The sequence below is a fragment of the Mus musculus genome, chromosome 5, assembly GCF_000001635.26.
Source record: "Mus musculus strain C57BL/6J chromosome 5, GRCm38.p6 C57BL/6J".
Classification (NCBI taxonomy): Eukaryota; Metazoa; Chordata; class Mammalia; order Rodentia; family Muridae; genus Mus; species Mus musculus.
In genome coordinates, this window is record NC_000071.6 from 136,083,913 (window position 1) to 136,111,863 (window position 27,951).

A 27,951-nucleotide genomic window follows, 5' to 3' on the forward strand; every position below is an offset into this window, starting at 1 on the left:
TGCAGTGTCTCCCCGCCCCCGCAGGAGGGGCGGGGAGGGGTGAATGGAGTAGCGGAGATCCCTCAGCCCCAGCGCTCCCCTCTCTGGCCTCCGCACCCGCCTGCCTGCAGCGCCACTCGCACTGTTCCCCCTCCTTACCCCGAGAGGGGACCCATGAGTCCGAACCCCTCCCCGCCAGGCCTCCACGTCGCCGACCCGCAATGGCCAAGCGCAGTTCGCTGTCCATCCGAATCGTAGAAGGGAAAAATCTGCCCGCCAAGGACATGTGAGTAGTGGGTACGGGTGGTGGCCACCCCAACTTTGATGGGATCCCCTTTTATATACTTGACCTTTGCGGGGGGTCCTTAGGGCTTCCCCACAAGGAGAGCAGCGGAGAGGATGTGGCGTGTACAGCCACGGAGGGGGACTGGCTACGAAAATGGGGACAGCGAGATTTGCTGTGAATACCTGACAGAGTGGAGGGGCAAGCTAGAGGCGGAGGGCTAGAGACAAGGGAGGGGCTTCTCCACCTGGGAACAGCAGGAAGCCAGGGCTCATAGGGGGGCAGGAGTTTTAAAAGACTGAAACTGGCACTGGGATGGCATCGCAAGAACTGCCCAGGGTGTGGCTGAAAGGGGCGGAGTGTCCCCCCCTCTCTCTGTAGTTTGGGAGTCCATAACAACCCCAAGAGTTGTCCGCCGGACTTGTTCGCTATTCGCTATTCATTTGGGCAAGGCATGCAGGTGTGAAAAGTGGGGGTGGGGGTGTAGGTCAAGGGGACAGGAGGGATGCATAGAGGCAGGATTTAGAGTCTCCCTTGACTTTGCCGGGCCTCTCCCTTTAATCGCTCCCTGCAAGGCATTTCTCCTCGGACCACTTTACAGATTAGAAAACCGATGCCGACAGACAGGAAATGTTAGCTGGTGGTGTCAAAGCAAGGTCGTGAATCTAGGGCTCCTAAAATGCATTACCGTCCTTCATAAAGCTTCCTCTAATCCATCGCCAGATTTGGGGAGCTTTCGGACACCCCTTTGTCACACTGTTTTTAGTGAGTTCCCGAGGTCAACTGCGTGACTCCTAGAACGTGTCTCGTGGCTTTCTTATGTCCTCATTTGCAAAGATTCAGTTTCCCTTTCTGGACCCAAGTGCTTGAAATCCTAGTGTCGGGGAGAAGCCACGATCATAAAACCGAAGAAAGGGCGGGGCAGAGGCCTAGGGTTCAAAGTGCGCTCCGGGTCCCGGTGGGTTTCCTGGCTACAGAGAACTGAGAATTGGGGAGGTGTGTGTGTGTGTGTGTGTGTGTGTGTGTGTGTGTGTGTGTTCATCTCTCCGGCGGGCAGGCGGGCTCTCCCAGCACTCTCAGTGCCAGGAGCGGTTCCAGTTCAAGGCCCCCTGGGCCTGAAGAGGCCAGCTCAGCAGTTGCCATGGCAATGGGGAGGGAGGAGGGTGGGCTGACTTAAGGTGGGTTTCTGTGCATAAAGGGAGGAGGGGCTCCAGTGGAAATTAGGTCTCTAGGGTGGAGGCTGGTTGAGCCTCCACAGGGGATCTCGGGCCCCAGCTCTCCAGGCCTTCTCAGTCCCCTACACCCTCCCGCAAGCCCTTAGGCCCCCCTCCCTTCCCTGGGCATTGGTAAACCAGGTCATCTTGGCTTCCTCTGGCTGGTGTCTGCTGGGAGGAGCAGCCCCTTCCGTCTGTCACCTCCTCCCCATCCCTGCCAGCAGCTGGCTCTGGCGCCAACCTCCAGAAGCTCTTGGGCTGTGCCTACCTGGGCCTCACCCGTGGCTCTGGGACTCTGAGAAGAGGTCTCCACGCCCAGGAAAGGGGCCACCCAGGGCCGTGTGTCCTGATTCTGGAATCTCTTTCCTGGCCCTGCTTCTCAGCCTGCCCCACTCGCCCCTTCTTAGACCCCTAATCACCATCCACGTGCTTGCACCTGGTAGCTGGCTGAGGGCATGCAGTTTCGAACTGAAAGTCACCTCTTGAGCCATCTCATAACTGCCAATCCCCACATTCGGCCTTCTCTCTTGACTAAACCTGCTTTTAAATATTAGAGACCCTCTGACATTCCTTTTAGACACGCCCCCCTCCCCAAAACTCCTACAGGGCCTTTCTCACATTTCCTATCTGATGCTATCCTTAGTGCCTTTGGGAAGAATTCTGAGGTTCTGTCCTTGCACTTGGACATTTTGGTCACCTAGAAGCCTCCGGAGGTTGCCAGCCCCTGACAAGTGTGAGCACAGGAACTGTGACTCATTGTCTTAGTGTTCCCTGCACCCTCGGGATGCATACCTCACCAGGCATCCCAGGCTGGTCTCAAACTCTCCATCCTTCTGCCTCTCCTTCCTAAGGTATATGACATGTGAGCGTGCCACCCACCATACTTGTAGACCCCTTTGTATTTAGTCTTCTGTAGCTGCCATTGCGAGCAGTGTTCTAATACTACCTCTCTCTGCCTGCTCATGACTACCTTCCACTCCTGGGTACCTAGGTCAGCTGGGTAAAAGCTGAGTCCCACGGTGACTAGTGCCCCACTGGCTCCTTCAACCTGTCTGTGGCCCTGGGGACAAGCCTAGGGCTATTTCGGGGTTTGCCCTCTCCTTCCTCTTCCAGTCTAGAAACAGCCAAGGCCCTAAATATAGAGAGGCCTACAAGTCGCCAGACCGGGCCAGTGGCCACTGGCTTGAGGAAGGAATGAATGGTGGAAGACGGGGCGCACTTCCACAAGTCTCACCAGGGCGGAGAGTATATGGGAAGGGAACAGGACTGCTGCTGGGCCTGCTCTGTACACTGGGGACCTGTCCACGCGACCCTGTTCCCGTCTTCTCGGCCATTCTCCCAGTCCTCACTATTCAGTCCACCCTGTTATGTTCCTACCTCTGAGCCCTTGCTATGATTGGTCCCGTCTAGAAACACCATTCACTCAGGCATCCAAGGCTGAATTCCGCTGGAGTGGCAGCAAAAAGGAGGGTTCTCCACCCCACGGAACCTCTGAGGTAGGCCACAGTAGCAAGACAGAGGGGACCCTCTGGCGGGTCACAGGCCAGACAGAAGCACCCTGTGGCACAGTGCTCAGGAGGCAGAGGCAGGAGGATCAAAGGCCTGAGACTAGGCTGGGTTACAGAGTGAGAAGCTGCCTCAAAAAAAGGAAACAACAGAAAGACCGCCCAGAGGCTGCTCCGTGGTTTAGAATGCTTTCTGCACTTGCAGAAGACCAGGTCAGTTCCCAGCATCCACGTGGGGTGGGGCGTGTACCTCTGCTCCAGGCATCCAGCATCCTGGGGTGCACTCTGGGGCCTGGAGTCTTCCAGCTTTGGGCTGCTGTGATGCACATTAGGGATTCTGGAAGGAAACTCACTGAGGAGAGGACTTGTGTGATCACAGACATCAAGAGACAGGGATGGCCGGGCGGTGGTGGCGCACGCCTTTAATCCCAGCACTCCGGAGGCAGAGGCAGGCCGATTTCTGAGTTCGAGGCCAACCTGGTCTAGAGTGAGTTCCAGGACAGGCAGGGCTATACAGAGAAACCCTGTCTCGAAAACCAAAAACAAACAAACAAACAAACAAAAAAAGAGTCAGGGATGCCACCAGTATCGATGACCTTGTGTGCACCAGCCTTTCGCTGTCTCAGAGACTCGGGGAAGCTACTCTGTGAGTTGGCGTTACACTTCCCACTTTCCCGAAGCCAAACACTCTGGGCAGATGTTTCCTGTTTTGTTTTTGTATTTTTGTTTTGTTTTATTTTTGGGTTTTTTTTTGAGGGGGGATGCAGGGGACTTTTGATCCCAGTGGCATCTCCTGCCTCAAAGGTCCCATTAGAAATTTAGGAAGTTTGAAACCGGGAACAAAGTTTAGAGGCTGTCCTAGGATTCCTCCCCCCACCTCCCTCGTGAGGGTCTCCAGGGGAGGTGGCTCATCTGTTTGGCCCTGGCCTAGAATCCCCCAATGAAGTGCTGAGGACGTGGCTAAACAGCATAAGCACCTGTTTAGAATCTTCCCTTGACAGCCTGGAGAACATGGCTCAGCCTTAGAGCCCTCATCTAACATTCAGGAGAGCCCCGGGATCGGGCGGGGGGTGGGGGTGGGGTGGGGTGGGGTGGGAATTGGGAAGTAGAAATTGGAATTCCCCTAGCTTCTATCATATAAATACACTTCCTTTTTATAAATGGCAAACCCCAGGGATAGTTCTACACATACCCTCTCTTTGCCCACTATTCTCTCATAACCTGTAGAACCCAAATCTCTAGGATTTGGCATATATATATACATACATATATATATATATATATATATATATATATATATATATATATATACACATATATACACACATACACACACATATATATATACATATATATGCATATACATATGCCAAATGTATATATATATCACCAATCCTGGGCTTGCCTTCTCCAGCCCTCCTTTTTCAGGATTATCCATTATCCATTCAGTAGGCACTAGGCCCCTGTCTTGGGCCAAGTCCTGTGCTCAGCTACAAGAGAAGGCACTTACACATGCGAAGCTCACAGTCCTGTAGGTAGGACACTCCTGTCAGGCCTGGGGTGCTAAGGATCAAAGTGTAGCCGGAGGGTTAGTTGGCCAGATCCCAGGGGAGCCCTACTGTCTCCGATGTAGCAGAGGGTTCTTACTGGAGAAGGCTGCCCCATGAGGCAGGGACGGTAGGGTAAAGGCTCAGAGGGAAACATACAGGGAGGTCAGAGGTGCGGAAAGATGCCTGGCCCTTGTTGCTGAGACTGTTAAGGGTGGGGAGGAGCAGTGGGTGGAGAGCCTCACCTGGGAGCGTAGACTGGGAAGCCCAGTGAAGGTCCCTCCTTCTCAACCTGCTCGCTCGCTCACAGGGGCACTGTGTGTTTTGAAGCCTCTGGGCACCTAGATCTCCACTATCTTAGGATGCCAGAGGGAGGGGCACTGCCTGGGAGATACCAGCCTCCCCCTCCCTCCCACTATAAGCTGGGTGAGGAGCCGAGCCTCCAAGGCCAGATCTGCCCTAAAGCCTCACCTCTAGAGTTTCTTACAAGCTTCACCCCCAGCAAGCTTCTCTCTGGCCCAGCAGCGAGAAGCTTCCCTACTAAGCCTCCACCACCCCCAGCCCCACCCCCATTGCCTCCCAAGCCCCGCCCAGGTCCTAGCTTTTCATAAAGCCCCGCCCCACAGTGGTTCTGTATTCACTGGCCTTGTCCTACAACCCCTTCTTCAATCCCTCCAGCAAGGGTCCCTCTCAGTGCTACGTACCCTGGCCCCACCCCAGGCCCCTCTAAACTTGTTTCAGTCCCACTGAGGTCGCGCCTCCAGCCAATTTTCCATCTTAATTTCCCACTCCCTTAAAGTCCCTAGTTCTGTCACCCAACACCCGTCATGCCTCCTAAAGTTTATCCCTGATCCCAGCCTGGTCCCCATCAGTCACCTAACCAGCCCTGTCCCTTGCCTGTATGTTTTGCAGCACGGGCAGCAGCGACCCCTACTGCATCGTGAAGGTGGACAATGAACCCATCATCAGGTATGGCTTCCTTCCTGAGGCTAGGGGGCGGGGCTGACCTCCCTCAACCAGCCACCTGCTCCTTCGGGATTTGGATGAAGGCCCAGAGTCCCTAATCCCTTTGGGACTCTCATACTGTCTCAGTGAGAAAGACCCACCTAGAACTCGTCCTGTCAATCATAGACCTCAAGGCTATCCTTGTCTACTGCCCTGCAGGTGTGCAACTGTCACCTGCCCGGGGCCATCTTTGTAAACGTTACCATCCAGAGAGACTTAGTGATGGGCAGTTCCAGAACTATCCACCAGTCTCTCCGCTAACCCTTTATCAGCCCTTCGGGATTCATTACAGCGGCTACTGTATCATTAAACCCCATTTACAGATGGCGAAATAAGGCTGAGACTAAGTCACTTGCCCAGGGTCTCTCACACCTAAGAAGCTGACAACCCCAGGTTGAAGTCAAGTCTAGCTGACACCAGAACTTTGTTGTGCTCTGACTTGGGGCCCCTCTCTCTGAGAGACTCTTATAGAGATTATTCCTACTAAATCTGTTCTTCAAGCCCAGAAGGGCTACTTCCTCTGGCTGCACTGTCTATCAACTGCCTGATTTCTTCCTCTTCCTCTTCCTCTTCCTCTTCCTCCTCCCCCTCCCCCTCCTTCCCCTCCTTCCCCTCCTTCCCTCCCCTTCCCCCTCCCCTTCTCCTCCTCTTCTTCTTCTTCTTCTTCTTCTTCTTCTTCTTCTTCTTCTTCTTCTTCTTCTTCTTCTTCTTCTTCTTCTTCTCCTTCCCCTTCCCCTCCTCCTCCTCCTCCTCCTCCTCCTCCTCCTCCTCCTCCTCCTCCTCCTCCTCCTCCTCCTCCTCTTCTTCTTCTTCTTCTTCTTCTTCTTCTTCTTCTTCTTCTTCTTCTTCTTCTTCTTCTTCTTCTTCGACAGTTTCTCTGAGTAACATCTTTGCCTGTCCTAGAACTCACTTTGTAGACCAGGCTGATCTCAAACTCAGAGATTCACCTATATCTGCCTCTCTTGTCCTGGGATCAAAGGCGAGTGCCACTACTGCCCAACCTAATTTTTTTTTTTTTTACATTCATTTATTTATTTAGAGGTGAAGGAAGAGAGCATGCCACAGCTTGTAGCCAAGAACAATCTGCCGGAGTTGGTTCTCTCCTTCCATTGTCTGGGCACCAGGCCATCCGGCTGGATGCTGGATGAGCTAGCTCACCAACTCCAACCATGGGCTGCTGTTGCTGTCTTACCCTGCCCCTCACCCAGACCCCACTCTCTAAACTACTGGGCCGTACAGCACATCTGGACTGGGGCAGTCATTGCTGACCCCTAGTATCAGTTGGCAAACTAGGCCTAAGCTTGGGCTTTCTTTAAACCATAGGCAGCAGGCAGGGAGAGGGACATAGCAGTTCTAAGTGTAGCATACAGACAGAAACAGAGACCGCTGCATTCCTCATGACCCATCTGAGAAGTAGTGGGGACTGCCCTCTGAGCTTCCATTCCAGCCCCTTGTGACTTCACCTCCCATGAAACCCTATTGAATCCCATGAATTGACTGACAGCTTTGTTCTTGGGGGAGGGTGTCCCTGCTTTGCCACGATACCACTACCTTGAGCTATTGTCAACCGTGGGGTCGGTTTCCCCAAATGTACAGCCACAGCTCATGGATCCAGGGTGAACAGGAGGCCACCAGCCAAGGCAGGAAGATGGGAAGGGTCCGTTCTATGAGCCAATGCGGTTACTAGGTATCAGACGCAATGACGTTGGGGGTAGCTTGGCCAGGCCTTGAGGTGTCTTCTCCTACAGGACAGCCACTGTGTGGAAGACCCTGTGCCCCTTCTGGGGTGAAGACTACCAAGTACACTTGCCCCCCACGTTCCACACGGTGGCCTTCTATGTCATGGATGAGGATGCCCTTAGGTAAGCTCACCTGCTCTGCAGCCGGACCAGGATGTGACCATTGCTGTGACTGCTGGTCTCTCTCTGCGTCCTCTTTATAGCCTGGTGGGGATGTCCAGAGGGCCTGAGGAGAGGTGGGACTGTGCCTGTGTATTGACCTGCCGCACACAAATGTATGCATATGTGCACGCATGTGAGCACAAGTATGCATTGTGGTATGACCTATGAAGTGGGCACCCAGAGGGCATGGGTTTGGTGTGCTGAAGATCTCAAATGCAGAAGTGTGTCATGTACCATGAGAGTGTCTACAGCCTGCACAGGCATTCTGTGTTCTGCTCTATTGTGCCGTCCTGCAACTGATGGCTCCCTGGAGGATGGGGGCAGAGCTATAAGGGCTGAGCTTGCTGGGCTCTAGGCAAACTGGTTTCATAGTTCAGCTCTGACTCTCTCTCCACCCCTAGCCGGGACGATGTGATCGGGAAGGTCTGCCTCACGAGGGACGCGCTAGCCTCTCACCCAAAGGGTAAGATGCCCCACTTCTCCGCTGATCTACTTAGCACCTGGCACTTCTACCACTCAGTGTAGCTCTTATTTCCCACCGGGTCCCTCCACATGAGTCCCAAACCCTAGTGAATTGGCCTGATGCTGGTTCAGATGCAGGGCCACTTGGATTATTTCTTCCGGAATGCACACAGCCTGCCCAGGTCTCATTATGTAACTTCAGACAGGTCTCAACCTCTCTAGACTTTTCAGATAGTCGAGCCCAGGAGCTCATGGGTCCTTTGGGCTCTGCCAGCTGAGCCTTTGACTCGGCCTGTGGCTTCCTGGGGCACACACCTGTTCCTGTCTGTGAGGCTGGGGGTGGGGATGAGGGGGTGGCAGACTTTGCTGACTCACAAGACCTCCTGACATGGCCAGGCCAGCGGCCTCTCTTGTGGCAGCCTGAGCTGTCCAGGTGCCCTGGTACACTTCCCTGCGGTGGGTCCCTTGTAGTTTCCCACATCTGCTGTTCAGATCATCATTCCTGTAGCCTGGAGGGAGCCACCATTCTCATGTTTCAAGGTGGGAAAACTGAGGATAGAGTAGAGATTTCCACAACCAGTGGGGGTCAGGAGCCTGTAACCAAAGTCCCGATTGATAATGAAGGCCTAGGAGCTGTGTTTGTGCATGCCTGTAATCCTGGCATTGGGGAGGTGGAGGCAGGAGGATCGGGAGTGTGAGGTCATCCTCAGCTATAGGATCTGAATGGGGGTAGCCTGGGCTACATGAGACTCTGCTTCATAATTAAAAAAAAAAAAAAAAGGAGTGTGTGTGTGGAGAGATGGCTCAGTGGTTTAGAGCACCAACTGCTCTTCCAGAGGTCCTGAGTTCAATTCCTAGAAACCACATGGTGGCTCACAACAAACGGGATCTGATGCCCTCTTCTGGTGTGTGTCTGAAGACTGCTACAGTGTACATGAGTAAAAATCTTTAAAATATGGGGGACTAGGGAGGTGACTTAGCAAGGAAGAGTGCTTGTTGGAAAGCAAGAGGACTGGAGTTCAAATCCCCAGGACTCGAGTAAAATCGAGGCATGACTATTTGTGCCTATAACTCCAGCATTGTCAGGAACAGACAGGAAGATCCCGAGAGTTCCCTGGCCGTTCAGCCTGGCTCAAATGGGCATAACCCCACACAATCAATAAACAGATATCTCAGCACTTCCAACTGCTGCTCAGCCCCTGCGCCTCAGTTTCCCCCATCTGTCACTGGGAATATCCAGAAGACTCCAAGGGAGTGATGGGGAAGCTATGGTAGGTCGTCGGGTGTGGAGGGGCGGGGCCCATCCTTGACTGACATAAAGTCCTGCAGGATTCAGTGGATGGACCCACCTGGTGGAGGTGGACCCGAACGAGGAGGTGCAGGGTGAGATCCACCTGCGCCTGGAGGTGGTGCCAGGGGTCCATGCCAGCCGGCTGCGCTGCGCGGTGCTTGAGGCGAGGTGAGACGGCTGGGGGAGGGGTGTGGGGGAGGCCTGGTCGTCTCTTCTTCCTCTTCCTCCTCTCAAGAGATGACCTGACTGCCCAGATGCCCGAGCCCCGACTCTGACAGGGCTTAGTCTTCAGGAACAGGGTGATCTTTTCTTTTGACCTGAATTTTCTTGTTTTATTTTGTTGAGATAGTTTCTCCGTGAAATTGCCCTGGCTGTCGGGCTCAAACTCCTAGATCCGTCTGCCTCTACCTCCCGAAGTGTTGGGACTAAAGGCATGCGCCACCACCTCTGGACTCTGAATTCATTCTCTCTCTCTCTCTCTCTCTCTCTCTCTCTCTCTCTCTCTCTCTCTGTGTGTGTGTGTGTGTGTGTCCATCTCTCTCCTTTCTCTTTTGAGACAAGGTTTAGCCTTGCAGCATTGAGGACCATGACCCAGGGTCCTCTTACCTCCACTTACCTGTTCTGGAGTTATCTGTGTGAACCACAATATCCAGTTTATGCTGTGCTAGGGCGCAGACCCAGGGCTAGGGCTCAAACCCAGGGCAAGCACTCTACCAACTGAGCCACAGCTTTCCTGTCTTTTATTATGATACAGGGTCTTCCTCTGTAGCCCAGGCTGGCCTTGAACTCATGACCCACTGTCACATCCTCCCGAGTGCTGGGATTGTAGGGGCCCCACCTTCACCCTACTCAGCCTGAAATGATGCTCAAAAGTGGAACTTTAGGTCTCAAAACGTAGGGGAGCAGAGTAGTCCTGGCTGACCTGGTGCTCTCTCTGTAGATCAGACTGGCCTCAAACTCACAGAGATTCTCCTGCCTCTGCCTCTCTGAGTGCTGAGATTGAAGGCACGTGACACCATTGCCAGGCTGTTTTGTGAATCCTTGAACTGTGTTCAGATACCAATGTCCCACTCTTAGGTCTGGGCTTCCTTAGCCAGACCCAGTACATAAACTTCTCCTGTGTGTGTTCACATGTGCATATGTATGTGGTATGTGTGGCATGTTTGTGCATGTGTATGGTGTGTACTGTGGTGTGGGTGTGTGTTGTGTGTCTGTGTCGTGTATGCTCTCTCATGGGGCTGGAAGGAGAAAAGTTCTTGATATGTCCAGGCAGGGTGTGGGGGTGGGATAATAGCTGGGATGGCTCCGTGGGCCTGAGTCACCTGTGACAGGTCCAACTCTAGCCTTGGGGTATTTTTAACTGCTGTCCCCACTCCTGTCTGGGCCTGGTTGTGACTCACAGACACTTCCCTTCTGGCTCCAGCCTTCTCCCTGTCCTGTGAGTGTGTGTGTGTGTGTGTGTGTGTGTGTGTGTGTGTGTGTTCTCTCTCATGGAGGCAAAGGGAATAATAACATGTTCAGACAGGGTTGTGGGAGGGTTGGCCTCTCCAGTCCACCCCTGGGCAGCCTCCAGCCAGCCAGTTCCACAAAAGAAACTGAATATGCCCGAGACAGTTAGCCCATTTGGGAGGAAGTGGTCTCTCTGGTCAATGGAAGGATGCTTGTTACATGATTGACACTTTGAATAGCTTGAGGCTGCCGGGAGGCTGGAGCCGTGAGGAATGGCTGAGCCACAGCCTATCTGCCCCCATTCTTCCGCTCATCCACGGTCCCCTCCCATCTGCCTCCACCCACCCTCCTCAGCCATGCTGGCACAGGCTGCCTCTGGCACGGTGTTGTACACTCATGCTCATGGTTGCATACAGTATCAAACCTCAGGTCCTTGGGGACATCACTTAAGCATGCATTGCAGCTCATCACAGAAACATGTGCCCCCCCCCCCCGCCCCGCACTCCCCTGCCTCTGCGCCACGGACTCCAGCCAAGCCACACCAGCCTCCTCTATGCAGGTTGGGGAGGGGAGCTCCATGCCCACACCCGCTCTTTGAGACAGTCTTGCTATGCATCTCAGACTGACAGTATGTCATTCAGGCTAGCCTCAAACTCACGATCCTCCTGCCTCAGCTTCCTGAGTGCTGTATGACTGATCTTTCCCAGCTGTTCCTGCCTTCTCTTCTGTTGAGCAAGTCAGGCACAAGGGTATCTCTGCAGCTGTCTGGTCAGGAGACTAGCGTTTGGTAGCCTTCACAGCCGGTAGGCAAGGGGCCGTGAGTGATCGTAGTTGGGGAGGAGAGAGTTGCCATGCAGTCAGCCAGTATGATGTCCAACAGCCACGAATGAGCCAGCCCCCTTCCCAGCCTGCTGTGTTCACTCCATCCTGCAGACAAGCTGCAGGAGCAGTAATCCCCTGTCCCCGTTTCACTCCCAGGGACTTAGCACCAAAAGATCGGAATGGCGCATCTGACCCTTTTGTCCGAGTGCACTACAATGGCCGGACCCAGGAGACCTCGGTGAGGACACTGGAGGGACTGGAGGGGATGGAGTGAAAACTCTGGAACAGCTTCTGAACCTTGATTTTCTTATCTCTGTGAACATCATCTGAAGAGCGTGGCACCCTGCAGGAGCTTGTCCAGAGCCGGGTTCTCAGTGCAACCTGTTTTGTTGTGTGGCCTTAGATGCGTTGCTTGTTCACTCTGGACCTCAGTTCCCCCTTGGAGAAATGTTCTATCTCTCATCAAGTACTTCTTCAATACAGGGGATTGAATCCTGAATCCTGTACTCAGAACATGCTAGGCAGGGGTTCTACCACTGAGCCACGCCCCCAGCCCCTCCCTGGGGGATTCTAGGCAGGGCCTCCACCACTGAGCCACGCCCCCAGCCCCTCTCTGGGGGATTCTAGGCAGGGCCTCCACCACTGAGCCACGCCCCCAGCCCCTCCCTGGGGGATTCAAAGCAGGGCCTCCACCACTGAGCCACGCCCCCAGCCCTTCCCTGGGGGATTCTAGGCAGGGGCTCTACCACTGAGCCATGTCCCCAGCTCCTCACTGGGGGATTCTAAGCAGGGGTTCTACCACTGAGTCACGCCCCCAGCCCCTCCCTGGGGGATTCTAGGCAGGGCCTCCACCACTGAGCCACGCCCCCAGCCCCTCACTGGGGGATTCTAGGCAGGAGCTCTACCACTGAGCCACGCCCCCAGCCCTCTTCTCATATTTATATATTTGTAGGTGGGCTGCTTTAGGGACATCCTTTACCCACTCAAAAATTCATCTCATTAGCAGCAGGACTCAGGCACTGCTGCAATCATTATTTTCCTTACCCTTAAGTTTGAGGCTTTTTTTTTTTTTTTTTTTTTAAAGAGTCACACTAAGTGGCACAAGCTGGCTCTGAACTTTTAGTCTTCTGGCCTTCTGGATAGCTGGAGTGACAGGCTTGCTCCACCACTGCTGGTTGGATCTGGAAGCATTTACCAGTACAGAACCAGGGGAGATGTCTGGGGGTTGTGGTGCCATACGCTGGCACTGGGTAGCCCTGTGAACTGAGTCCACTATCCCTTTTGGAGCAGGTGGTGAAGAAATCCTGCTACCCACGCTGGAATGAGACATTTGATTTTGAGCTGGAAAAAGGAGCCTCAGAAGCACTGCTGGTGGAGGCCTGGGACTGGGATCTTGTTAGCCGGAATGACTTTCTAGGCAAAGTAAGTATCAGCCCTACCACACCTGCTTCAGCCCATCCCATCCTCACTTGCCCAGGCTACACCTCCAACATGCCCAGGCTATATTCCATTCCTGCTATGCCGCTCACTTTCTCAGACAGTAAAATTAGGATTGCTCCCACTCTGGTGCCCCTCTGCCCTAGGAGAACAATACTTGAAGGCAAGCCTAGTGGCACAAGCCTGCCATCCCGGATATTTGGGAGGCTGAGGCTGAGTGAATTCAAAATTTAAAAAAAGTAAGCCAGGCATCGGAGCTCGCCCAGCACTTGGGAGTCTGAGGCAGGAGGGTTGCTGCAGATTTGAAGCTACCGTGGATGACACAGTGAGATCCTGTCTCAACAACTGAAATTACAAACCAGGCTTGGTGGTGCATGTCTGCAATCTAGCAACTGGGATGTGGAGGCGGGAGGATCAGTAGTTCCTGGAGTCCCTAAGATCCTCTTTCAAAAGAAAGAAAGAGGCCAGGTGTGCACTCCTTTCATCCCAACACTCAGGTGGATCTCTGTGAGTCTGAAGCCAGCCTGGTCTACAGAGCGAGTTCCAGGCCAGCCAGTGCTACATAGTGAGACCCTATCTGGAAAACAAACAAAACAAAACAAAACAAAACAAAACAAAACAGAAAGCTGATTTTTTAAAAATTTAATGTCTTTTTTAAAATTTTAATAATGTCTTTTTTTTAAAGATTTATTTTATTTATATGAGTACACTGTAGTTGTTTCCAGACACACCAGAAGAGGGCATCAGATCCCATTACAGATGGTTGTGAGCCACCATGTGGTTGCTGGAAATTGAACTCAGAATCTCTGGAAGAGCAGTCAGTGCTCTTAACTGCTGAGTCATCTCTCCAGCCCCAGAAAGTTTCTTTTGAAAAAAGAAAACAGCTAGGTGTGGTGGCGCACGCCTTTCAGCACTTGGGAGGCAGAGGCAGGTGGATTTCTGAGTTCGAGGCCAGCCTGGTCTACAGAGTGAGTTCCAGGACAGCCAGGGCTACACAGAGAAACCCTGTCTTGAAAAACTAAAAAAAGAAAAAAGAAGAGAGAAAGAAAGAAAGAAAGAAAGAAAGAAAGAAAGAAAAGAGAAGAGAAGGAAAGAAAACAATGAATGAGGCTCTTGTAGTCTTCAGGGTTCTCTAGAGTAACAGAACCTATAGAAAGAAGAGAGAGAGAGAGAAAAAACGAGAGAGAGAGAGAGAGAGAGGATTTATTGGAATGACTTACAGGCTGTGGTCCGTTTTGTCCAACAATGGCTGCCTATGAATTCAGTAGTCGCTCAGTCCGCTGAGACAGCCGGTCTTCAGTGTATGCTGGAGTCCCGAATAAGTGGGCTCTAATGTCACTGAGGCAAGGACAAGCAGGTAGAAAGCAAAAGGTTCCTACATCAAAGATCCAAATTAGTAGGGCTTCCCTGCAGATGATGGTGGTGCGCACCTTTAATCCCAGCACTTGGGAGATAGAGGCAGGCCGATCTCTGAAGCTCAAGGCCAGCCTGGTTCTCAGAGTAAGTTCCAGGAGAGCCAGGGCTACACGGGGAAACCACTCCCCACCCCACCCCCCCAAAAAGTAGACCATCCCACATCAAACTAAGCAGAAACCCCTCACAGATGTGCCCTCAATTTTTGGGTTTCAGTTAATTCCAGATGCAGTCAAGTTGACAACCAAGTCATCACAGTTATTGTTCCCTAATGGCCTGGCTCAGTGGGAGAGCACCTACCTAGAATTTACCAGGGAGGAGAGAGGGGTGAGGCTCAGGGGTGGAGGGCTTGCTTAACATCTGTGAGGCCCTGGGTTCTAGCCCCAGCTTCAGAAAGAGAGAGAAGAAAGCTCAGTACCTAGCCAGGAGACGACCTGAGTGTTCCAGCCTTGTCTGCCCTCTTCCAGGTGGCGGTCAATGTCCAGAGACTTTGTTCAGCCCAGCAGGAAGAGGGCTGGTTCCGGCTGCAGCCTGACCAGTCCAAAAGCCGTCAAGGCAAGTGAGTGCTACCAGCGGGCCCTGGGGTGTGTGCTGAGGAAGAAAGGTCAAGTGTCCCCCGGTCCCAGCACCGTTCTCGGCCAGGTGGGAGCTTCCTGCTCCCTTTTTACGTTCTTGTCCTCTGAGCTCAATGTTGTGCACGAATCTCCTGTTTTTGTATGTTCTGGCATTTTCTAGAACGTGTCCTCAGATCCGTTCCTTTTAAAGGGCTTCCTTGCAGAAGGAAGGCTTTCTTCCCTAGTCCCTAGAGAGAGTGCCCTGGAGCCATGACTCTGAACCTCAAGAGTCTCCAAAAACAGAGGTGCAGGGCAAGGTTGGGGTACAGAGGTGCAGGGCAAGGTTGGGGTACAGAGGTGCAGGGCAAGGTTGGGGTGTACCAGTTGAAGAGTGCCTGCCCTGTGGGCACAAGGCCACAGGCTGGGTTTCCAGCACCACAGAGGTGAAACTCAGATAAGTGCCAGCACACCTTGGGCTCAAGATGGCTCAGCAGGTCATCTAGACTCTCTAGCTATGCAGTGTGGCCCGTGCACGTGGACACATGGAGTGAAGCAGAGTGGCACATGCTTGTAACTCCCATTTTAAAATTGGAGGTGCCAAGAAGTGGTGGTGCACACCTTTAATCCCAGCACTTGGGAGGCAGAGGCAGGCGGATTTCTGAATTCGAGGCCAGCCTGGTCTACAGAGTGAGTTCCAGGACAGCCAGGGCTACACAGAGAAACCCTGTCTCAAAAAAACAAAACAAAACAAAAAATTGGAGGCTAGTTGGGTTGATAAAGCCAGACCCTATCTCAAAATTAAATTTTAGATAGTTAATTTTTTTTTTTTTTTTTTTTTTTTTTGGAGACAGGGTCTCATGTAGCCCAGGCTACTCTCCCCCTCCCCTCCCCTGCTGGATTATGTGCCACACTGGGGACCAAACCCAAGGATTTATTAAGCTAGGCAAGCACTCCCACTGAGCTCCATCTCTCTCTCTCACACACACACACACACACACACACCGGTAGAGGAGATTCTTTTAATGGAAGAATGCAAGCCAGGCGAGGTGGTTCACACTTGTAATCCAGGCCCTAGGGAAGCTGAGTCAGGTGACTGCAGAGTTCCAGGCTAGCCTGAATCTACAAGGTGTGATCTGGTCTCAAAGAGGAAAAAAAGATTGCTGAGAATTCAAGCCACCACATTGTTACTAAAAACTTGCGAATGTAACTTGGTGTCTTGTCTTTTCTGCTCAGTCTGGTAGCCCCATCTAGAAAATTCTTTGGCTTGTTTTGGTCTCCCTCACACCCCTTGGTAGACTGAGCTTTGGATCTCTGAAGAAGGTCCCACATCCTTCGTCTGTGTTCTTCTAGGCCAAGGGTATGCCCAGCCTATGACATCTGTGCAGCAGTCTAGGACAGTCTGATGGCTTCAGCACTTGGGGTGTGTGCCGGCAGCGGCTTCCTCAGCATGCTCTGTGCGGAGGATGATGGGAGCCACTAAACAGTAACTTAGTCAAGGTCTCCAAGGGCAGTCGCAGGGAGAAATCTTTTTTTTTAAGTTATTTTATTTATATGTAAGTACACTGTAGTTGCCTTCTGACACACCAGAAGAGGGCATCAGATGGTTGTGAGCCACCACGTGGTTGCTGGGAATTGAACTCGGGACCTTTAGAAGAGCAATCAGTGCTCTTAATTGCTGAGCCCCACAGTAAGAAATCTTGGTGGCTACATTTACTATGTATGGCATGAGGCCTAGCTTACTTGAGCCTGAATTTCCCTGTTAGCTTAACAATTTGCTTCCCAGGTAAGGCACAGGGGTGACATGCCATGGTCCAGAGTTGATGGTTTGGGATATGGGAGCTTGGGATGCACAAGTGGAATCCCGTGGAGCAAGGAGACATAGTGGAACTAGCTTTGGAAACCGGTGTGTGTGTGTGTGTGTGTGTGTGTGTGTGTGCGCACGTGCGCGTAACAGGTCGGGAAGTGTCTTCCCGACAGGGACACAGAAAGGCCCAGTGGGAGTGGAGTAGCTGACGGATGTAAGCAGAGAGAATGCACTGCTAATCTCCAAGGCCTGAGCCTTCGTGAGTGGGCCAGGCCCAGGGAACTGAGGTCCCTGGTGGAGACATCACAAGCTGCCCATTGCAGGGGCAACCTGGGCTCCTTGCAGTTGGAAGTGCGGCTGCGGGACGAGACAGTGCTGCCGTCCGTCTGCTACCAGCCCCTGGTACAACTGTTGTGCCAGGAGGTGAAGCTGGGCACTCAGGTGAGGAGCCCCTGAGACTGGGAGCAGCTGTGGTTAGATGAACAGTTCACCTGTCCCGAACCCATTCTACAGAGCAATAAACTGATCCCCGGGTCTGAGAGGGCACCAACCAATGTCCAAAGGGCCCCACTCTCTGCCCAGGCAACCTTCCCATGATGCTCTGAGGTTTTAACCCTGGGGAGCTTTAAGTTCTCTGTGGGTCTGAGCATTCCCCCTTTCTGCAGGGCCCAGGACGGCTGATTCCTGTCATTGAGGAGACAACTAGTGCCGAGTGTCGCCAGGAAGTGGCCACCACCCTGCTCAAACTCTTCCTGGGGCAGGGGCTGGCCAAGGACTTTCTGGATCTGCTTTTTCAGCTGGAGCTGGGCCGCACCAGTGAGGCCTGAGAGGACTTGTCCCAGGCAGGGTGGAAGAGGCCCTCTTTAGCACACTAACTGCCCCTCTAAGGGGCCAGGCTGCTCCCTCCCTAAAAAAGGCGGGGCAGGTGGGAAGGGTTGAGAAAGGCATTTACTGAGGGGCTAAAGACTCCATCCCCGAGGTCCTCTTGTTTTCCTGCCTCCAAGGCCATGACCCAGTCCCCTGCCCACTAGAATTTCTGCTTGCAGGTGAAGCCAACACCCTCTTCCGGAGCAATTCTCTGGCCTCAAAGTCCATGGAGTCTTTCCTGAAGGTGAGGTTGTATGGTCATCTCACAGACAAAGACTCACGGCCACAGAGGGTAGTTCTGCCTGTGTCTAGGGCCCTTGAAGGCCAGACACTTTCATCACCCGTCTATGAATTCATCTATACATGCATTTATCCATGCATGCATGTAGGCACACATTCAGTAGAGAAGTCACCTTAATTGTGCATCTGGCCCAAATCTGAGTCTCCAGGCAGATGGTATACACAGTGGTTAACTAGTGTGGTTTATGGTGGCTCTCAGGTGGCAGGGATGCGCTATCTGCATGGCATCCTGGGCCCCATCATTGACAGAGTGTTCGAGGAGAAGAAGTACGTGGAGCTGGACCCCAGCAAAGTGGAAGTTAAGGATGTAGGGTGAGGCCGGGGTAATCGCTGGGTGAACAACTTTGCTACATCAGGTCCTATGTAAAGGTGTTCCTTTTGTCTGGGTTCACACGTCCTTTCTCTCTGTATCTAAAGTCAGATGGGACCCCCAGCTGCCAAGTATTCACAAGTGCTGACCTTGACCGTTTGTTGGTTAATCCCCTGCAGGTGCTCTGGGCTGCACCGCCCACAGACCGAAGCTGAAGTGTTAGAGCAGAGTGCACAGACGCTGCGTGCCCACTTAGTGGCGCTGCTGAGCGCCATATGCCGCTCGGTTCGCACGTGCCCAGCCATCATCCGCGCCACATTCCGGCAGCTGTTCAGGCGCGTGCGCGAGCGCTTCCCGAACGCCCAGCACCAGGTACTCCCCGCCCTGTCAGCAAAGCTAAAGGCCGGGACAGAAAGGGAATCCTGCGGGACAGATATGCTTCTTGACCAGGCTCTACTCTCTGCCCTTCCAGAACGTACCATTCATCGCGGTCACCAGCTTCCTGTGCCTGCGCTTCTTCTCTCCCGCCATCCTGTCGCCCAAGCTCTTCCACCTGCGAGAGCGGCATGCAGATGCCCGCACCAGCCGCACGCTGCTTCTGCTGGCCAAGGTGTGGGCGGGCCTGCAGAGTGGAACGGGAAGGCCAGTTAGGTTGCAAGGGACCCTGGCAGGCTCTGTAGTGTCGCAACAATTGGCACTAGGAAGGTCACTGATCCGATATGGCACTGCACTTCACAGTTTAAAATAATGCTCGTGATCACTTCTTGAGAGCCCCATCCACACATAAGGAGACACAGAAAGCCCAAAGCCCAAATCTTCCCAGTTCTAATCTTATTCCCAGACATGCAGAAGTCTGATAGTAGGATGAAACTTTCAGGGCCAGCAAGAGGGCTTAGTAGGTAAGGGTGCTTGCTGCCAACCCTGGTGACCCGAGTTCCATCCTTGGAGCCCACATGATGGAAGGAGGGAACCAGCTCCCACAATCGGCATCCAAGTCCCACATGTGCCCAGGCAAGCCCCAACACACACGCAATGATAATATAATTAAACACATTTGCAGAGAAAAGCCGAAATGTTGATCCCAAAGTACCAGGTGTCCAAAGACTCAAAATGCCATGATCCCTGGTTCCCCTGTGGGACTTCGTAAGGCCTCAGCTTGAAGTAGGCAGCCATGGATGAGCTGTTGTCTCCCCAAAGCTCTATCGTTCTTGCTGTCATCCCTAGGCGGTCCAGAACATAGGCAATATGGACACACCGGTCTCTAGGGCCAAAGAGTCGTGGATGGAACCACTCCAGCCTACCGTGCGCCAGGGCGTGGCGCAGCTGAAGGACTTCATTATGAAGCTTGTGGACATAGAAGAAAAGGAAGGCAAGGACTTTACCACACATCATGGCGAAGGCCTGTGTGCAAGTTTACTACTTGACCCCGCATACCGACCGCCCCGCCCACCGAGACTAAGCCTATCCGGGCTTTCTGTTGTTTTGTTTTAGACAGGGTCTCATTCAACCCAGGGCTGGCTGCAAACTCACTGCCAAGAATGATCTTAAATTCAAGTGGATCCTCTGGCCTCCACTCCCCGAGGGCTGAGATTATAGCATGTGCCACCAAGCCTGTGTTTCTGTGGTGCTGTGACTCTAACTCAGGGTCTGCCCATGCTAGGCACCAACTTAACTTCATCCCCAGCCCTTTTCCCCCACGACCCTACCCACTGTAGGTCTTAGCACCTCCCCTAATCTCCCCGACCCTTCGATTTCCCACCCATTTTCTTTCCTGCTTTCAGAGCTGGACCTGCAGCGGGCTTTGAACTCACAGGCACCACCTGTGAAGGAGGGACCATTGTTCATCCACAGGACCAAAGGCAAAGGCCCTCTTGCATCCTCCTCGTTCAAGAAACTCTACTTCTCCCTTACCACTGAAGCCCTCAGCTTCGCCAAGACGTCCAGCTCCAAGGTGAGCGAGCAGGAAGGCTTTCTGGGATGGTGTTTGTTTGTAGGCCCAGCAATTGGGAGGTGGAAGCAGGAGGCCCAAGACTTCAAGTCCAGCCTCAACGACATAGATAGCTCAAAGCCAGAGTGAGACCCTGTCTCAAAACAAAATGGCAAACAGGACTATAACTTATTGGACAGAGTACTTACAGGGTCGGGTACTTTAGCACACTGGCTGTTCTGCAAACCTTCCTGGATGCAAACCCTAAAAGCAGGTTTAGCCTCAACACCTGGCGTCTTAGCTGTAAGTCTGATGCTTAGGAACCCGCCCAATCCAGCGCGTTAGGCGCTCCCCTCCCAGGGGCCTGTTCTTGACTCTGGCTGAGATCCCTTCACAGAGCAGGCCACTAGGAACAAGAGGGGAGTTGTTCAGGTCCCTCACTGTAAGTCCTAATGCCACCTGCCAGGGATGTGGAGACCAGATAAGAAAGTAGAGCAACATGGCCTCAGCCTCTTTTTTTCTGGCTGCCCCAGAAAAGCACCTTCATCAAGCTGGCCAGCATCCGGGCTGCGGAGAAGGTGGAGGAAAAGAGCTTCGGCAGCTCCCACATCATGCAGGTCATCTATGCAGATGATGTTGGCCGTGCCCAGACTGTCTACCTGCAGTGCAAGGTGTGGCCTGTGGAGGGCGCTCTGGGGAGGAGGCTGCAGGAATGCCCTGGGCTTGGAATGTGGACTTAGTTCTCTTCTCCCCTTCTCCCCCTGTTGGCTAGATTAGGTACTGCAGGCTGTGTGTATATACTGTCCTGGGGTCTCATGCCTAGAAAATGGTTCATGTTTGCCACTGGGCCTCCATATGTAGGTATGTGTGTAGCTAGATGAATAGACAGCTAGGTCCTTGTGACTCAGAGCTTGGTTTTTCCTTTTCTGGTCTGTTTTTTTTTTTTTTAAGACTCTCACAGGTCAGGCTAGCCTGAAACTCAATGCCTTAATTTCCAAAAGTGAATATTGAAAAATTCAAGTGATGTGCTTTTGGCATGATTCAAGCAAGAGAGCACTTGCCTAGAATCCTCCAGTGAGGGGCTGGGGGCGTGGCTCAGTGGTAGAGCCTCTGTCTAGAATCCTCAATTGAGAGGCTAAAAGTGGGTGTCTAATGTTTCTATTGCTGTGATAAAGATTGTGACCAAAAGCAACTTGGTGAGGAAAGGGTTACAGATTGCAGGTTGCAGGTTGCAGTCAAACATCAGATGAAGCCAGGCAGGATCCCAGGACAGAAACCCAAAGGTTGGAACTGAAGCAGAGCCCATAGAAAAATGCTGTTGTATGCTTGCTCCCCATGCCTCACTCAGCCTGGTTTCTTATGCCCTTTAGGACCAGCTGCTAGCAGTTGGCACCATATGCAATGGGTTAGGCCCACATCAGTCATCAATCAAAAATACCCCACAGGCTTCCCCACAGGTTAATCTGATGGAGACAGCTGCTCATTTGATCACCCCATTCCCAGATTGCTCTAGCTTCTTTGTACCAAGTGGAGAGTCTGTGAGGGGCTGGGAGAGTGGCTCAGAAGAGAGTACCTGGCTCTGGGGAGGAAGGGGCAGACTTCTGAGCCGCTGTCCCTGCAGTGTGTGAACGAGTTGAACCAGTGGCTGTCTGCATTGCGCAAAGCGAGCACCAACAACAGGGGCCTCCTACGGTCATACCATCCTGGCATCTTCCGTGGGGACAAGTGGAGCTGCTGTCACCAGAAGGACAAGACAGGTGGGAGTGCTGGCCTGGGTCCCCTTCCCAAGCAGGTCATAGGCTGGGAGAGGGGTTCTCGGAGCTTGAAAAGCCACATGCTTATTTATGGCAAAGCTGCCCAAGGACAACCAGGCCTGCAGGTACTCCTGGCACAGAAAGATCTGTGACCATGTGGTTTGGTAAATGCCGTGCAAAGTGTGTGATGCATGTGAGTGAATTCATTGTATACTCTGACAAAGCCTGAAAACTTAGTAGAATCTCTCTCTTTTAAAGATTTATATTTACTTTTAATAAAGATATATTTTATGTATACGCATGTGTACGTGTGTGAGTACTGAGTGTGTGTGAGGATGCACCTGTAGAGGTTGGAAGAGTTTGTCGGCTCCCCTAGAACTAGTTATAGACAATTGTAAGATGTCATGTGGTTGCTGGGAATCAAACCCCGGCCCTCTGGAAGAGCGGGCAGCAGCTCTTAACTGCTGAGACAGTTTTCCTGCCCTCGTGAGTTCTGGTATTATGGTCATGTGACACTGCCCATCAGTTCTGGAAATTTCAAGACCTTCCCCACTCACAGAGTTAACGAAAGCTTAGAGCCCTGTGCCCTCCAGGTCTCAGTCTGCAGAGCCTGGCATAGGGAAAGCTGTCCAACCGACTGCACTGTAGCTGTCCTGCCCTGGCTTTGCATGGATGGCTCTTTGTGGCCCCTCATGAGAGCTGATGTGGGGCTCACTGTGGTCTGTGAGACAACCTGAGATCCCAGATCACTAGGGAGAAGCTGAGACTAGAATGTGTGTGCATGTGTGTGAGTTTGTGTGTCTGCATATGGAAATCAGGCCCACCAACATGCTAGGTAAGCATGCTACCACTGAGCCACACCATGCCCCTCACTCAGGGATTCCAGGCAACAGCTCTACTGCTAAGCCACGCCCACAGTCTACACCTGAGGCTTACAGTGGGCGGGTAAGTGGGCAAAGGTGGCAAAGCCGGTAATTAGCAGGACTAGTTCATTCCAATGCAGGAAGCTTGGGCACATCCTACCATGATCATGTAGTTCAGGGCAACCTCTAGGCAGAGACCTTCTGGAATGCTACCAGCTCCCCGAATGTCTCTGAATGCCACAGGACACCCACTTTCCATAGTATATACTCTGGTCCAGCAGTTGAAGCCATGATGATCTGCTGCAAGCAGAAGTGTGGGTAGTGACAGGCAGAGTCAGGATCATCTTACCAGCCCCTAGTGGACCCTTCATGAATCCTCACCCACACTAGTATCCAGTATGGCCTTTTCTGCACTACCAGGAATCCGGGCATGGTATTTCCATTGTAACTATGCCCTCTGTCTGCCTCCAGATCAGGGATGTGACAAGACCCACTCTCGGGTGACCCTGCAGGAATGGAATGACCCACTGGATCATGACCTTGAGGCTCAGCTCATCTACAGGCACCTGCTAGGCGTGGAGGCTGCTCTGCGGTGAGGAGGCTCAAGGAGAGGCATCTGCATACTCCTAGCAGACATGTGCCACCTGAGGGCTGCAAATGGGCTTGTGGCTGAGGGTTGCTAAGTAACAGCTGGCCTCTGCCTTTGTCTTTTTCTCGTTTGCCTCTGGTTCCATGTTTGTTTTTCTGACTTGGGCATATTTACTTCTATCCAAGTGTGGTGTACATACCTTTGACCCCAGCACTTGGAAGGCTGAAGCAGAGGATTTCTATGAGTTGGAGGTCAACCTAAGTTACATGGCAAGTTCTAGGCCAGCCAAGGTTACACAGTGAGACACACCAACCAAACAAACCAAAAAATCTTTATATTCTTATTTTCATGTGTGTATGCCTCCTAATGCCATATGTGTGCAGGTGCCTGTGGAGGCCAGAAAAGGGCGTCAGGTCCCCTGGAGCTGTAGTTAAAGGTGATTGTGAGCCACCTGATGTGAGTGGGGGTGGGGCATGACGAAACTCAGTCCCCTAGAAGAGCCTTGAGCACCCTTAACCTCTCTCTGGCCATCTCACTCTCTTTGTTTCTAGTTCCATTTAATCTTGTTGTTTTACTTATGTGTACATATCTGCACATATGTGTGCCTGTGTGTGAGGATATGCACCTGAGTGCAGGTGCCTACAGAAGCCAGAGATGCTGGACGCCCCTGGAGCTGGAGTTGTGAGTACTGGGAAGACACTCAGGCCCTCTGGAGGAGAAGCACATGCTCTGAACCACTGAGATGTCTCTCCAGCATCCTCCTGTCTCTCCAGCATCCTTCTGTCTCTCCAGCATCCTCCTGTCTCTCCAGCATCCTTCTGTCTCTCCAGCATCCTCCTGTCTCTCCAGCATCCTCCCTTCTCTCCAGCATCCTCCTCTATCTCTCCAGCATCCTCCTGTCTCTCCAGAATCCTCCTGTCTCTCCAGCATCCTTTTTTTAAAATTTTTTAAAAAGTTTTTGTAACAAGTTCTCTGATTAGTCTTGAGCTCACTGCTTTGATAAAATTGGCTTCCCAGAATCCCCACCTATCTTTGATGACAAGTAAGCACTACCATGCCTGGCTTTTACATGGAAACTGGGCTCAAGCTAGGATTCTCATGCTTGCAGAGCAAACACTTGCCAACTGAGCTATCTATCTCCATGGTCCTCAGGGTCTTCCAACGTGTCCCAGGATTGTGGTTCTCCTATTTCAGTCTCTCGAGTAGTTGAAATGACAGGCCTGAGTGGCACGCCCAGCTTGGCCATCTTTTTTGCTTATTTCGTTTTGTGTGTATCTAATGTGTACATGGGGCCTGTGCTTCTTATCACACTTGTGTTGTTAGAGGAAACTTCGTGGAGTCAGTTCTCTTCTTCCACTTTTATGTGGAGTTCAAGGATTGAACTCAAGTCCTGGGGTTGTGCAACAAGCTCCTTTCCTCTCGAGCCATCTTGCTGGCCCTACATTCTCTCTCTTTTAATGAGGCCAACCTCCTTCCCACTGCCAGTCTGCATCATGAGGTCATCTCCTACTAGGAGGACAGAGGTCACAGCCACAACTGCTTCCTGTGCTAATTTGACCCTATCTACCCAGCCTTCTGGAGATGACAGCAGAACACTGACTTTGCCCTTAGCTAATTCTGAGTTCCTGAGTTATCTTGCTAATTAAGACAGGATGCTTTCTTTCTTTTTCTTTTTGTTGTTTTTGTTGTTTTTGTTTTGTTTTGTTTTTAGACAGGGTTTCTCTGTGTAGCCCCTGGCTATCCTGGAACTCACTCTGTAGATCAGGCTGGCCTTGAACTCAGAGATCCATCTGCCTCTACCTACTGATTGCTAGATTTAAAGGCATGTATTCCTACCACCAGGCTCCAGGATGCTTTCTAAAACAACTTTGCCCAACAGGATCCCTGGGCCCCATTTAGCTCTGAATCACTGGGTAGGGCCAGGCTGAAGGATGCTCTGAGGCCATCTCAGCTCCCTACAGCCTTCTCCTGGGCTACACAAAAGGGACTGCTTGTCTGCACATGCATCCTGGACCCTAGGCAAGTGACTCAAAGGTCATCCTTGTTACTCAGTGATCCTCCAGGGTTTTGGACATCCTTCAAAAACCTGGGCAGGAAATATGACTCAGCAGTTTTGAACGCTGACCTGATATCTCACAATTCTCTGTGATTCTAGTTCCAAGAGGGTCAAACACCTTCTTTGGGCTTCTTCGAAAACCAGGCATGCACACATGTGCTGCACAAACAGGCACACGTTTACACACAACAGCTATACATATAAAATAATAAGTTTTAAAGTTTTTTATAAAAATCGGAGCATAATAGTGCATGCCTTTATTTCTAGCACTTGGGAAGCAGAGGTGAGAGAATCTCCAAGTTCGAGGCCAGCCTGGTCTATAGAGTGAGTTCCAGGACAGCCAGGGCTACACAGAGAAACCCTGTTCCAAAAACAAACAAACAAGCAAACAAACAAACAAAACCAACAGAACCTCAGAGTTAGGCACAGCCCTCATGACTATAATCCCAGCATTCTGGAGGTGGAGGCAGGAGAATGAGAAGGTAAGGTTTTTCTCTGTTACATAGTGAGTTTAAGACCTGCCTGGGTCACCAAAAAAAGAAGAAAGAGGAAGAGGAGCGGGCATGGTGACGATGCCTTTAATCCCAGCACTCAGGAGGCAGAAGTAGGCAGATTTCTGAGTTCAAGGCCAGCCTGGTTTACAAAGTGAGTTCCAGGACAGCCAGGGATACACAAAACAAAGAAACCCTGTCTTGAAAAACCGAAAAAAAAAAAAAAAAGAAAAAGAAAAGAAAGAAAGAAAAGAAAGAGGAGGAGGAGGAAGAGGAGGAAGAAGAATAGGAGGAAGAGGAGGAGGAGAAGGAGAAAGCTGGCCAGTGGTGGCACACACCTTTAATCCCAGCACTTGGGAGGCAGAGGTCAGCCTGGTCTATAAAGTGAGTTCCAGGACAGCCAGGGCTATACAGAGAAACCCTGTCTCAAAAAAAACCAAAAGCAAAATAAGACCCAATCTTGGAAATCAAAATAGCTAAATGTGATGGGATTTCTTTTCTTTTCCTATTTATTTATTTATTTATTTATTTATTTAATGTATATAAATGTTTTATCTGCATGTACACCTGATGCCTGAAGAGGGCGTCAGATCCCATTACAGATGGTTGTGAGCCACCATGTGGTTGCGGGATTTGAACTCAGGACCTCTGGATGAACAGCCAGTGCTCTTAACCGCTGAGCCATCTCTCCAGCCCCACCCCAACCCACCCCACCCCCTTTTTGAGATAGGGCTCTGTGTATCTCTAGAACCTGCTCTGCAGACCAGGCTGGCCTGGAACTCAAAGATCTGCTGTTTCCCAAGTACTGGGATTAAAGGGGTCCATCACCGTGTCAGACTGGCAGGGAATGCTTTTAATCCCAACACTGGAAAGGCAGAGGGAGTTCAAGCATGTTCTACATAGTGAGACCCTGTATCAGAAACAAACAGAACCCACAAAACAACAACAAAACAAAACAAGAACAAAAAAGAAACACTGACATAACAAGGCCTGTAAGACAATCAAAGAGGGCTAGCCCAGCACAAGGAAGACCAGGCTCTCCCATTCCAGCCCTACCCCTAACTTACCCCCCACACCCACCCCGTAACTGGCATTTGATGTCCTTCAGACCCCATCTGGCTCATTTCCCATAGGCCCTGCAAAACCAGGGTGACACAGCTTGGCTGGGTTTGCCATTCTCTTTCTGGCAAGGCACGGTGCTCATTCCTGTACCCTTGGCACTAGGGAGGCTGAGGCAGGGGGATTGCAATTTCCAGGTCAGGCTTGGCTGTATGGAGAGAAGAGCTTTACAAGTATTGGTGGGGAGAGACTTTTGGCTGCTCTGTGTTTGAACGGTGAGAGGAACGTGGCTGGAACTAGAAACGTAGAGGCTGGGCCTGAGTTGATTCCTTGTGGACTGAAAGCACCTGTTTGTACCCCTGGAGCAGCACTCCCTGTTCAGGGAACCCCTGTGACATCTCTGCCTTCCCAGCAAGTTAGTTGTGGTTGCTGGCCCTCACTCTGCCTTCCTCTGCAGGGAAAGATACCAGCTCCTGCGTGGGGCGACAGAAGCAGGTGTCTCACCCACGGGCTGTGATGGAGGTAGGTCACTCTCATCTGGAACTCGGGGTTTGGTGGTTCAGCTGCCTCCAGGGACACATGGGTTCTCAGACTCTGGAAGTCACATCTACCCTCCCTACAACATATCCCATTCAGCTCCCGAGGACTCGCTGGCCCAGCTGCTTCGTGTGCTGCAAGACCTTCGAGAAGCCCACGGCTCCAGCCTGGCCAGCCCAGCAGCCAGAGAGCCCCATCACCTTCTAGAGCTACAGACGTGAGGTGTCCGTGAGGTGTCCATCGAGCCCCTGTTAGGTGTTTGCAGATCCTAGACATGCTCAGGATCCTTGTCCCAGTCAACTGTTCTGGGGAGGGCTGTGACCCAGCATAGTCTTCTCCATGTCTGCGAGGGACAACCGTGACACCTGCTTCCTTGGGAGAACCAACTGCTCTTGTAGTCCCCATGACCCATATTCTTCACCCAGGAGAACAGGCTGTCCACCTCACATTGCTTTGCCACTGTCTGGCCTCCTAGGTCGGATGCCACAGTGGTTTGCTGTCATAAATAAATGCTCTGTAACTGCCGCAATGC

General features: G+C 52.0%; 1 protein-coding gene and 1 non-coding gene across 8 annotated transcripts; both read left to right on the plus strand.

The window, feature by feature from the left end:
* Positions 1–3: 3 nt before the first annotated feature.
* On the plus strand, positions 4–27,948 carry Rasa4 (RAS p21 protein activator 4). 7 transcript variants are annotated; one of them, NM_133914.3, is made up of 21 exons: positions 4–265; positions 5,441–5,497; positions 7,282–7,395; positions 7,836–7,897; positions 9,226–9,355; positions 11,615–11,696; positions 12,749–12,880; positions 14,776–14,867; positions 16,990–17,107; positions 17,332–17,482; positions 17,713–17,777; positions 18,033–18,145; positions 18,323–18,515; positions 18,616–18,753; positions 19,368–19,512; positions 19,925–20,094; positions 20,604–20,741; positions 21,692–21,827; positions 23,159–23,279; positions 27,340–27,404; positions 27,519–27,948. In NM_133914.3, the coding sequence occupies exons 1-21, from the start codon at positions 201–203 to the stop codon at positions 27,638–27,640; spliced, it is 2,409 nt and encodes an 802-aa protein (NP_598675.2). In that variant the 5' UTR covers positions 4–200; the 3' UTR covers positions 27,641–27,948. The 7 variants fall into 7 exon arrangements, 5 of the variants coding, with proteins under 5 accessions (NP_598675.2, NP_001034192.1, XP_006504506.1 ...); XR_001784726.2 differs by having other exon boundaries at positions 9–265; positions 19,635–20,094; XM_006504443.3 differs by having other exon boundaries at positions 46–265; positions 17,332–17,508.
* On the plus strand, positions 21,610–21,691 carry Mir7035 (microRNA 7035). The gene has a single exon (NR_106002.1). It is a non-coding gene; the product is annotated as a microRNA 7035 (primary transcript).
* Positions 27,949–27,951: the final 3 nt, after the last annotated feature.

Bases quoted from the DNA above. Each gene is read 5' to 3' on its own strand.
- Rasa4 (NM_133914.3), top strand. From the start codon at position 201: ATGGCCAAGCGCAGTTCGCTGTCCATCCGAATCGTAGAAGGGAAAAAT. The intron at 5,498-7,281 runs GTATGGCTTCCT...CTTCTCCTACAG, and splicing joins GACAATGAACCCATCATCAG to GACAGCCACTGTGTGGAAGA. The intron at 14,868-16,989 runs GTGAGTGCTACC...TGCCCATTGCAG, and splicing joins TCCAAAAGCCGTCAAGGCAA to GGGCAACCTGGGCTCCTTGC.